This window comes from Tenrec ecaudatus, chromosome 1 (assembly GCF_050624435.1).
Source record: "Tenrec ecaudatus isolate mTenEca1 chromosome 1, mTenEca1.hap1, whole genome shotgun sequence".
Lineage (NCBI taxonomy): Eukaryota > Metazoa > Chordata > Mammalia > Afrosoricida > Tenrecidae > Tenrec > Tenrec ecaudatus.
The window spans coordinates 187,850,271-187,862,649 of record NC_134530.1 but is presented as its reverse complement, the minus strand read 5'-3'; the positions used below and the strand labels follow the sequence as shown (position 1 = coordinate 187,862,649).

General features: G+C 44.5%; 1 protein-coding gene across 1 annotated transcript in view; it reads right to left on the bottom strand.

Moving 5' to 3' along the window:
• TNN (tenascin N) overlaps positions 1-12,379 on the bottom strand; it is a 96,904-nt gene that overhangs the window by 45,643 nt on the left and 38,882 nt on the right. Inside the window, exons 9-10 of the mRNA XM_075527785.1 lie at positions 11,127-11,390; positions 6,083-6,346 (exon numbers count right to left, since the gene is read on the bottom strand). Coding sequence (XP_075383900.1) covers positions 6,083-6,346; positions 11,127-11,390 — 528 coding nt within the window. The remainder of the gene's footprint in view (positions 1-6,082; positions 6,347-11,126; positions 11,391-12,379) is intronic.

Below are 12,379 nucleotides of genomic sequence, written 5' to 3'. Positions count from 1 at the left end.
GCCCTCCCTTTAGAAGAATATATTTCAAAGGATGGCACTGAATCTACAGCGCCGGGAGAGGGACATATCTGATCGGAGTATGCGGGAGCAGATGCAGGGGGAGGAGGAGAGGGTGGAGCACATCCTGGACCACCAGGCCATAAGGATGATGTTCCCAATTAGAGCAGCCAGTCGACAGAGAGGACCACATGGCCAGTCCCACTATGAGTCATGATACCCCTCACTGACCCATAGCCCTATAGGGGACAACACCAGAGACACAGTGTGGGAATTGCACCAAATCGGATCCTACCACACCGAGGCAAAATGTTAAGGGGGTGCAACAGAACAGCAAGGGAATGGAGTGGCAAGGTCCCCAGGGAATGCTGAAGGTGGCCTGTGGGGCCAGGGCATGGGGTTCCAACAGACTGGCCTGGAAAACACACCTAAAGGCCAACAAACAATCCTTGAAGTAACCACAAGCTTTTCTTTCTTGTGTTTTTTTTTGTGTGTGTCATTGGCTTCTTGTTGTTTTGTTGTATATTGTTGCTTGGTTCTGCTCTGTCTTGTTTTTGTGCATGTTATTATCTCTGCAGGTCTGTCTAAAGATAGGCTGAATGAAAAACTGGAGGAGAAAACAACAGAACCTACAGTTCCGCGGGGACATGGAGGGTGGGGTGGAGGGAAAGGTCGAGGTGTTAACAAACCCAGGGACAAGGGAACAACAAGTGATCCAAATCGGTGGTGAGGAGGGTGTGGGAAGCCTGGTAGGGCATGATCAAGGGTAATGTAAACAACAGGAATTGCTGAAACCCTGGTGGGGACTGAGCATGATAGTGGGACAGGAGGGAAGTCAAAGGAAATAGAGGAAAGAGCTGGGAGGCAAAGGGCATTTATAGAGGTCTAGATAAAGACATGTACATATGCAAATATATTTATATATGACGATGGGGAAATAGACCTATGTGCATATATTTATAGTTTAGTATTAAAGTAGCAGAAGGACATTGGGCCCCCACTCATGTACTACCTCAATGCAAGAATACTTTCTTCTATTAAATTGACATTCTGTTATGCTCATCTTCCCAACACAACTGCTAAAGACAAAGAAGGTGAACAAACAAATGTGGTGAAGAAAGCTGATGGTGCCCAGCTCTCAAAAGATATGTCTGGGGTTTTAAAGGCATGAAGGTAAATAAGCAGCCATCTAGCTCAGAAGCAACAAAGCCCACATGGGGGAAGCATACCAGCCTGTGCGATCACAAGGCGTTTAAGGGATCAGGTATCAGGCATCATCAGAATGAAAAATCTTACCATAGTGAATGAGGGGTGGGAGAGTGCGGAGTGTAGACCCAAAGCCCATTTGTAGGGCACTGGACATCCCCTTACCGAAGGGTCTTGGGGAGGAGATGAGCCAGTCAATGTGCGATGTAGCAACGATGAAAAATACAACTTTCCTCTAGTTCCTAAATGCTTCCGTACCCCCACCCTCCCACCCCACTGTCATGATCCAAATCATACCTTGCAAGTCTGGCTAGACCAGAGGATGTACACTGGTACAGATGGGAACTGGAAACACAGGGAATCCAGGGCAGATGATCCCCTCAGGACCAGTGGTGTGAGTGGCAATAAAGGGAGGGCAGAGGGCAGGTGGGTTGGAAAGGGGGAACCGGTTACAAGGATCTACATATGACCGACTCCTCCCTGGAGGACAGACAACATAAAAGTGGGTGAAGGGAGATGTGGGACAGAGCAAGATATAACAAAATAATAATTTATAAATTATCAAGGGTTCATGAGGGAGGGGGGAGTGGAGAGAGAGGGGAAAAATGAGGACATGATGCCAGGGGCTTAAGTGGAGAGCAAATGTTTTGAGAATGATAAGGTTAACGAGTGTACAAATGTGCTTTACACAACTGATGTATGAATGGATTGTGATAGGAGTTGTATGAGCCCCTAATAAAATGATTTTTTAAATTTCATATGCAAGTAGCATTTTTCTGAAGACAATTAAAAAACGATTGCAGCAGTACATTAACAGAGAGCTGCCAGACATCCAAGCCAAATTCAGGAGGATGAGACATGGGATGTCATTTCTGATGTCAAATGTATCTTAACTGAAAGCAGTGAATACCACCAGGAAGATGTTTACTTGTGTTTTCACTGACTATGCTCAGGATGTCCACTGGGTGCATCATAACAAACGATAAATAACATTGGAAAGAACGGGAATTCCAGAACATTGCATGGTATTCATGTGGAATCTGCTCCCAGAGGCAGTTGTGCAAACAGAACAAGGAATGCTGCCTGTTTTAAACTAAGGGAAATGTTCTTCAGAGTTTTATCCTTTTATCATAATTATCCAATCTTTATTATGAGCCAATAATCCAAGAACCTGGACTACTTGAAGAAGAACGTGGCATCAGGATTGGAGGCACATGCAGATGATACCACCTTGCTTACAGCAAATGAGGAAGACTTGAAGCATTTACTGATGAAAATCACAGGCTGCAGCAGCCTTCAGTATGGATTGGAGCTGTGTAAAGAAAACCAAAAGCCCTACAGCTGTACTAAGAGGTGACACCATGACAAACGGAGAAAGGATTGAGTGGTCAAGGATTTTGTATTATTTGGATCTACTGTTGCTCATAGTAGCAACACTCAAGAAATCAAATGACTATTGAACTGGGCCATATTGATCTGCTGCACAAGACCTCTTTAAACTGTTAAAGAGCTAGGATGGTAGTGTGAGGACTTGGGTGTGCCTGACCCAAGCCACGGTATTTTCAATTGGCTCATATACATGAAAAAGCCGGATAAGGAAGACTGAAGAAGAATTGATGCATTTTAATTATGATGTTGGGGGTAAATATGAAAAGTTCTGTGGATTTTCAAAAGAACAAATCTGTCTTGGAAGAAGGACAGCCAGAATGCTCGTCAGAAGCAAAAATGGAAAGTCCTGTCTCGTGTACTTTGAACATGTTATCATGAGAGGGCAGTCCCTAAAAAAGCACATCAGGCTTAGTAAGTAGAGGATCAATGAAACAGGTAGGTTCTAGACGTGATAGCTGGACCAAATGGCTGCAAGAATAGACAATGATTGTGAGAATGGTGTAGGACGGGCAGTGTTTTCTGTTATTCTACATAGTATTTCTGTGAATGAGAATCAGACTGCTGCTGCTAATGTCGTCAGTCTGAACTTGATCAAACATGCAGTCAAGGTGCATTGGTGATTGCTGGTGACTGAAATTGAAAGTTAGGAACAAAGAAGGATCAATAATTGGAAACCTGAGCTTGGCGATAGAAACAACAGTGACACTGGAATGACAGAGTGTGTTTGGTTTTTTAACAGTTTTATTGGCATATAATTCACAAAGTATATAATTCAATCGTTCATTCATGGTAAAAAAAGTTATGCAGTCACCACCACAATCAATTTTAGAAAATGTTCTTCTTTCTTGTACTCACTGTTATTGGCTCCCCATTTCCCCACAACCTCCCCAGACATGTCCCCAAGAAACCATCAATCCAGCTACTGTCTCTCTAGATTTGCCTATCCTGGATTTCATGTACCAGAAAACATATCGAAGCAACAACAATAACAAAGTAAAACAGGAGATGAAGGTGCCGGAAGCATCAAAAAGAGACAGAAGGCATGCACAGTCACACACCAAAGACTTGTCGAGGTTCGAACATGCTAAGAGGTATCATCTGATCAATAGCCAATGGCACTGGAAGAAGTAGTCCAAGCTGCACTGGGGCATTGTTGAAAAAACAAGATTTCACGAACTGACAGACTACCAATTGTAACATTTCAACAAACTGATGCCATGCAGGAAGCACTCACTAGCAATACCAAGAAAGTTGGAAGACCAAATTTCTGGCCAAACAACAGAAAGATATCTATATTTCTACCCATTCCAAAGAAAGATGACCCAACAGAGTATGGAAGTTATCGAATATGTCATTAGTATCACATGCAAAGAACATCTTGTTGCAGATCATTTAACAACTGTGGCAGTATGACGTCAACAGGGAACAACCAAATTTAGAAGAGGATGTGGAACTAGAGCTATCATTGCTAATGTCACGTAGATCTCGGCTGAAAGCAGCGAATACCAGAAAGATATTTGTTTATGTTTAATTGACTATGCAAAGGCGCGCATACTTTGGGCGTTTCTCAGGAGAGAGCAGTCCCTGGAAGAGGGAAAGCAAAAAAAGAGGAAGAAAGTCAAGGAGATGGATTAACACAGTGGCTGCCTCAATGAACTCAAACATAGCAACACTTGTGAGGATGATGCAGTCATCTGCTGTGTTGTGTATAAGGTTGCGATGAGTTGGAGCCAACTTGACAGCACATAGCAACAGCCCTGTGGGGACCACAACCAACTGTGGATAGTGCTGAGAAGAATGGGGATTCCAGGACACTTCACTGTGCCCATGCAGAACCTGTACATGGATCGAGAGGCAGTCTTTTGAACAGAACAAGAGACTCTGCATGGTTTAACATCAAGGTGTGCATCAGAGTTGCATCCTCTTTCCGTATTTATTCAATTGGTCTGCCAAGCAAGTAATATAAGAAACTTAACTGTATAAAGAAGAAGGAGGGGTTAAGATCGGAGGAAGGCTCATTATTGATCTTTGCTGTGCAGGTGACACGGCCTTGTTTCTGAGAGCAAAGAAGAGCAGAAGAACTTTCTGGGGAGGATGAAAGACAACTGCGTGTCGTAGGGACTGCAGCTCAAAGTAAAGAAACCCAAGCCTCACAACTGGTCTACTAGTCAGCGTCATAGTAAGCACAGAAAAGGCTGACGTCGCCAAGCATTTCATTTTGCCTAAATCCATGGCCAAGCCTCATGAAAGCAGTAGTCAAGAAATACACATATACCACATTGGGTGTATCTACTGCAAAAGACATCGTTAAAGTGTTAAATAGCTCTAACTTGAGGACTAAGATGTGCCCGACTCAAGTATTTTGAATTGCTTCATATACCTGTAAGCTAGAATAGGGAATGGAAACAAATAGATGAATTTAAATTATGGTATTGGTGAAGAAGACTGATTACACCATGGAGTACCAGAAAGCAAACAAATCTCTCTTGGAAGCAAAACCAACAGGTTTCTTAGAATCGAGATGGCAAGACTTCATTTCCCATACTTTGGGCATGTTATCAGGAGGGGCCAATCCTGGGAACAGAATATCAGGCTTGATAAAGTAGAGGGTCGGAGGAAGGGGGAGAAAGGCCCTCAAGGAAATGGACTGGCACTGTGGCTGTAACCATGGGCTCAATAATAATCATTGTGAGGCTAGTGCAGGGCCAGGCAGTGTCTCGCTCTGTTGTGCTTAGGGTTGCTATGAGTTGAATCCAACCTGATCCTCCTAATAACAACAACATAAAGACAGAAAGAAGTAGGCTCCCAGAGGCTGGGGAGTTGATTGTAATAAGAAAGTAGTACTGATGGACATGAGATTTCTGTTTGGGATGATGAAGATGTTTTCAAATTCATATTGAATAGGCAGAACCACTGGATTGTGCACTTCAAAAGAGGTAAATTATATCCCAATTAAGTGTTTAAAATGAGAAAGCAGATATGAAAGAGCTTTAATCATTCTGAACTGTTAGCATCTATAAGTAAAGCTTGAATCATCAATATTGAAAGCATAGTAGATCATCAAGGAAGAATCTATTCTTTGAGAAGAAAATAGCCTTTCCTTGTTGTAAGCAGTTCACAGAGGCAGTTCTCTAAAGCACTTAGCTCACACATCCCAACACATACGCTCTCTAAATACGTACTTCCTTTCAAGAAGCATTTAGTGATTGATGACAAAGGAAAAGCACAATTGTTGGAAGAGTAGTTGGATGTAACCAATCACCATTCATCTTTACAAGACCAAGTAAGAGGTCAAATAAGAGGCTCTTACTTTGAGGGACAGTAGTAAAGAGAAGTGAAGGATGGTGGGTGCAGGATGTCAGAGGCTTACTATCTTGCTCCTCCATAAATCATGAATTCTGCCGGTGTCAGAGAAGGAAAGCAGAAACTTGACCAACCACAGGCTTAGCATAATAGGTGTTACATCACCAAAGAAAGATGCTCCAGTTACCTGTTGGGGCCTTGGTGTCGACTTTCTTGCTCTCCTGGCTCCCCTTCTGGGCCCACACGTGCACCGTGTACTCCATGCCTGGCCTCAGGCCCGTCAGCACAGTGCTGCTCTGATCCTTCCCCACGGGCACCTCCTTGGTCTCTCCATCGGCAGATGTGTAGCGCACCATGTACCTGTCAATGGCGGCCTTCACGGGGTCCCAGGAGACTGAGGCCGTGTTCTCTGTCACCCTGTCTGTCACCAGGTTCTTGGGGCTGTCAATGTCTGTAAGGAAAGTGTTAAATAATAAACACTATTAACAGGCACCAAAGAGTTAGATCTTGTATCAATTTCACTGGGGCCACGGCCATTTCCTGCTCTTGCTGTCTCTCCACCTCATGTCTCTCCATCTCAGGCTGATCTCCGCAGCTGGACTCTTGGATCCTCTTAGAGCCAGTTCAGGAAAAGAGCATGAACATTAGCTCTTGAAGCAGAACAGTTGTTTCTAATTCCAGCCCAGAGAGGTAGAACAGGGAGTCAAGAGGAGCATGTACAGGAACCAGTTAGGAACAAGAATCTAGTCCTAACTCTGCTGCTGGCCAGTTGTGGCCCTGGACAGCTCAGCTACCTCTAGATGGGGCTCTATTTTCTCATCTGTAAAACATGGAGATCAGACTGGTTGGGATTCAAGTTTTCTGTAAGCACTGGTAGGCCCTGCCTCCAATTTAATAAAGAAACCTTACTTTGTAATCTTGGACAAGTCACTTCCCCTCTCTGTGTTAATAGACATTGTGAATATCTCTTTGGGTTGCTCTGAAAACCAAGACAAAAACATCACATGAAAAAGGACTTTGAGAATGTTGAGGCATTTTGATATTTGCAAAGCAGAATGCACCTGCATATTTGAATAGTCGATCTACACTTCAAAATACCAAGGGCAAATTAACCTCTTGAGCTCCATTACCTTCATACCAGCTCCAGCCACTCCCCCAACCCCCCCCCCACACACTCATGCACAAGGAAGGAGAGTAAATAATAGTAGGACAAGTCTGTCTCACAGAGTTGCTGTGAATTTTACGTGAGTCAGTACCACATACAGCCCTTATAACAGTCCCTGCACAGAGCAGAGGCCTCATGGCCGTGATGGGCATTATTAATGAGCAAGAGATCATGCTTCTCTACACCACGCACATTTAAGGTCCTCCAAACTGTATTCATCAAGAAAATGACACTTCTCTGCTATTTTCTGTTACAAGAAAATAACACTTCTCTGTAGTTCGCACAAAAGCCATTTCCCTAAAGTAATGGATTCACAGACCCCATCACCAACATGAGATGATGTGTTATGTCGCACTATCTTTCTCTTGGTTTTGGCTGCAATGATTACATTCAAGCATGAGGATCAACAATCAAGACCGGTCCAACAGTTCTATGACCCTTGGCTGACCACAATCTCCAGCTTATAAAAGCAGATGGAGGCACCAACGAGGTTAGACTCAAAACACAAATACGTAGTTTCCCCAAGATCACTTACAGTGCACAAGGGCCCATCTAAAGGCACTGATACAAAATCATAGGAATCTTTATTAAACAAAAATATAAAAACTATAAGTTATTGTTTCTTGACACAAACTCCATCTGGGTCCATACACTCCTCAAGGCAGAGTTTCTATCTCTTTACCCTTTCCCTAAAATTTCTGCATGCTTCGATTTACAGCATGTCAAAGCAGCAGCTTGGGCTTTCTCTATGGACTCAAATTGCGTTTCTTTTCTAGTCCGGGGACCAAAAAGAGTCTCAAGGAGCAAAGTCAGCATTGTAGGATAGATGGGGTAAGGCTTCCCAGTGAAATTACCACAGGACAGCGCTTCCTGCCCTCAGAGAATGAGGAGGCACATTGTCATAACCCAAAAAAAAAATCCCTTAGCCCAACTCTCCTGGTCGTTCTCTTACTAATGCAGTTTTCAATTTTCTGAAAACTTCTAGGTCCCTGTAATCCTCTTGTATCTTTCGATAAAATCCATCAAGGTGACCTCTTTGGGGTTCCCCAAAGCAGTGGCCATTAGCTTCTGAGCTGACTTCTCTGTCTTGAATTTCACAGATCCCTTCAGACCACGCAGTTTGGGTTGGGCCTTTGGGGAAGGTACTGCATCTAGACTCAGAGGAGCACAGCAGCCATGCACTGATTGCAGAGACATAGTTAAGTATGTTGTGCTTGGAATAAGCCCATACATGTATGGACTGAACCTCTAGCAGCAATACTTTCTTTACTCACCTTGCACATACCCTAATGAGACCCGGTGGCGTAGTAGTTATGTGTTGGGGTGCTAATCACAAGATCAGCTGCTCCAAGGGAGAAAGATGGGGTTTTCTACACCATCTAGAGAGTTAGTCTTACAGGAGTGAGGAGGCAGCAGAAAAGGCAAGGGGGAGCCAACAAACCCAGGGACAAGGGAACAACAAGAGATATAAAATTGATGGTGAGGAGGGCATAGAATGCCTGGTGGGGTTCGATCTAGTGCAATGTAGCCAAGAGGAAGTACAGAGAGATGAATGAAGGTTGAACATGATAGTGGAACAGGAAGAAAGTAATAGGAAACAGAGGAAAGAACTAGGAGACCAAAGACATTTATAGACATATAAACACAGGTATGTACATATATAAATATATTAATACATAATAATAGGGATATAGGTGTATGTATATATTTATAAGTTTAGTATTAAGGTATCAGAAGGACAGTGGGTCTCTATTCAAGTACTCCCTCAATGCAAGAACACTTTGTTCTAATAACCTGGCATTTTGTGATGCTCACAGTTGCTGAAGATAAATTGGGTGCATAAAATAAAGTGGTGAAGAAAGCTATTACAAGACATAATATCTACAGTTTTAAAGGCTGGAAGGTAAATAAGTGGCCATATAGCAGGGAAGCAACAAAACCCTCATGGAAGAGCACACCAACCCGTATATCATGAGGTGTTGATGGGATCAGGTATCAGGCATCAGAAGACCCAAAACAATCAGCCATTTTGATGTGAACAAGGTGGGTCAGAATGGAGACCCAAAGCCCATCCGTAGACAATTGGACATCCCCTCACAGAAAGGTCACAAGAAAAGAATGAGCCAGCCAGGGTGCAGTATGGCACCAACAAAACACACAGCATTCCTCTAGTTCTTTAATGCTTCCTCTCCTCGACTACCATGACCCCAGCTCTACTTTATAAATCTGGCTAGACCGGAGCGTGTACACTGGGACAGATCAGAGCTCCCAACACACAGAGTCCAGGACAGATAAACTCCTCAGGGCCAATAATGGGAGCAGCAATACCATGAGGGGAGGGGATTAGTGAGGGTAGAAGGGAAAGAAAGGTGAATGGACCCCAATGATCAATGTATCACCCGCCCCCACCCTCCCAAGGGGGATGAACAACAGAAAAGTGGGTGAAGGGAGACAGTGGATGGTGTAAATATGAAAATAAAAATAATGTATAAATTTTTAAGGGTTCACGAGGGTGGGAGGGGAAAAGAGAGGAGCTGGTACCAAGGGCTCAAGTAGAAAAATGTTTTGAAAATGATGATGACAACATATGTACAAATGTGCGTGATACAATTTGATTGTTATAAGAGCCCCAAATAAAATGATCTTTAAAAAAAAAGAGTTAGTCTTAGAAAGACACAAGGGCAGTTCTACCCTGTCCTACAGAGTCGCCGTGAGTGGGATTCGATTCGATGGCAGTAGTTTGATTTTTCTTCTTGTACACACCCTAGAACAGTGAGTCTCTGCTGGAGTGATTGGCAAGGTCTCACAATGGGGCAGCAGTGACTGGCATCTAGTAAGCAAAGACTTGTGAGGCAGCGCCAAGACTATAAGGCTCTGGATGCCCTCCACTCCAAAGAACTGTTTGGCCTTAACGGCAAGAGGATGGAGGTTTAGAAACCCTGTCCTAGAGCTTACGGACCGTAGTGGGCTAGTCAAAGACACCTGCCCAAAGATCTAAGAGGCGAGGAGATGGATGGCTGTGTTGATACCAAGCAAAGAGAGGGTGCAGCTTTACAGAAAACCTGTGCATCTGGCTGAGTGAGCAAGGGATGCACGAGCTTTCTCATGGGCCAGGTGTGGGCCATTTCAGAAGCTAGCCAAGAGGATCCCCTGCAAAGGTAAAGTGAAACCAATGAATAAAGCTGGGGAGCAAAGGAGTAAGAGGAAAGATGCATTTTACCATGGGACAACTGCAGTGAGATCCCAGGAGAGGCGTCTCACAATAACCCACAGCCGTGCTCTACAAGAGAAAGAGACAGCCTTGACTCTTAGAGCCAAGTCAGAAAGACCTTCCATACACTTGGCTTCCCTCATCCCCCACCTCTTTCCTCTTTTCCCTCCTGACCACTTGACCCTCCTCCCTTCCAGCTTCACCAAACATAAACTGGTCAAAAACTACAGTTAGCAAGTGGAGAGGACAGGGTCTGAAGCACAAGAAGGGAAACACAAGAGAAGCTGAATAGGTCCCCCTTCCAGCAGCTTTTCTTCAAAGGGGCGACACCTTCTCTTTAAATGCACGATGTACGATTGCATGGAAATGGGCACTTTTATTGTTAAAATGACGCATTTTGGTGAATAGCAGTAACTAGGCATTGTCTGGAATGTTTATAAAATGCATACAAGTAGCTCCACCGGAAGGGTTGACTTAGGCATAAAGGAAGAACACTGTTTTGGAACCCCAGGTCACCAGCCGGCCTCCTTCAGCTAGGTCACTGCGCTCTCTTCACGTGCTCCCTGAGCAAGGTGAAGCATTCATGTATCAATGACAAAGGAGAGAGGGCAGAGGGAAAGCGGGGGACGATGAGCAGTAATCCATCTTTAAAGACCAAAGCATCAAGACCGCCATATGTGAGAGATGCTAATTTTAAGAGCAGCCTTCAGAGGAAGTGAGGGGTGTACAATTTATTATGGAGGAACCCCAACTTGCTGCTCATAAAATCTCCCTTTCTGCCAGGGTCAGAGAAGGAAAACCAACCTAGACAAACCTTAAGTCTCAAAATGGCACATGGTAAGGGTGCTCCAGTACCTGTCGGGGCCTTGGTGTCGGCTTTCTTGCTCTCCCGGCTCCCCTTCTGGGCCCACACGTACACCGTGTACTCCACGCCTGGCCTCAGGCCCGTCAGCACTGTGCTGCTCTGATCCTTCCTCACGGGCACCTCCTTAGTCTCTCCATCGGCAGACGTGTAGCGCACCATGTACCTGTCAATGGCAGCCTGTACGGGGTCCCAGGAGACCGAGGCCGTGTTCTCTGTCACCCGGTCCATCACCAGATTTTTGGGGCTGTCAATTTCTTTAAGAAAAATAGTTGGCAAAGCCTAAATTTCAAAGCCATGGGCAATATAGCCATACCTCACAATTGTCCTCTTCATGTCCCAGGGCTCTCTGGGCACAAAGCAATGGTGTGCCCATCTTGGGTCTAGGACAGGAGTGTGCATAGGGCCGGGTAGGGAACAAGTAAGCCCTGATTCTAGGTTTCAAAGTTCTAGACACTATCGAGTGGGGATGCTGTCTGAACTTATAGCTCCTTAAAGGATGGGAGGAATAGAACCTCCTGAGCCACACTGTGGCATATTGAAACCACCACTTCAACCATGTTTCCAGTGATGTTCTTCAGCACCGAATGTATAGGTACTTATCATTTTATCAAGGGCTATGGCTCCCTGATGAGCAGTTTTAACATATTATCAAATCTGCATTCAGACAGGTATACAGCTTTATTCACAGCTGGCAACAAAAACTGGAAGATAATAAAGATACTCTTCGATCAGAGAATGGATAAACACACTGGCATGCAGCCGTACAAGGGACGATGATTCAGCAATGAAACTGAATGATTCAAGTCACAAAAAGACAAGGAGGCACCTGCAACGCAGACTTCTAAGTGAAAGAAATCACTCTGAATGAGTTAGATATTGTACGGGTCCCACCAGATGACAGTCTGGAAAAAGCAAAACTATTGAGACGGTGGAAAGATCAGTGGTGGTCAGGGGCCCGGGGGAGTGGAGAGGGGTGAGTAGGGGGAGCACTAGACATTTTAAGGCAATGACACCCTTCTGCAGAATCATGGTGGACACACGACATTGACCACCTGTCAAAACCCAAACTGTCCAACACAGAGGGAGCCCTAATGAAAATTAGGCTACAAATAATGAGTCAATACTGGTTCATCAATTGTACCAAATGTACCATTCCAATGCATGATGTTAATGATAGGTGGCTCTGTGTGCACAGGGGTAGCATGAAGGAATGGAAACGCTGTGCTCTGCGAACAATTTTTCT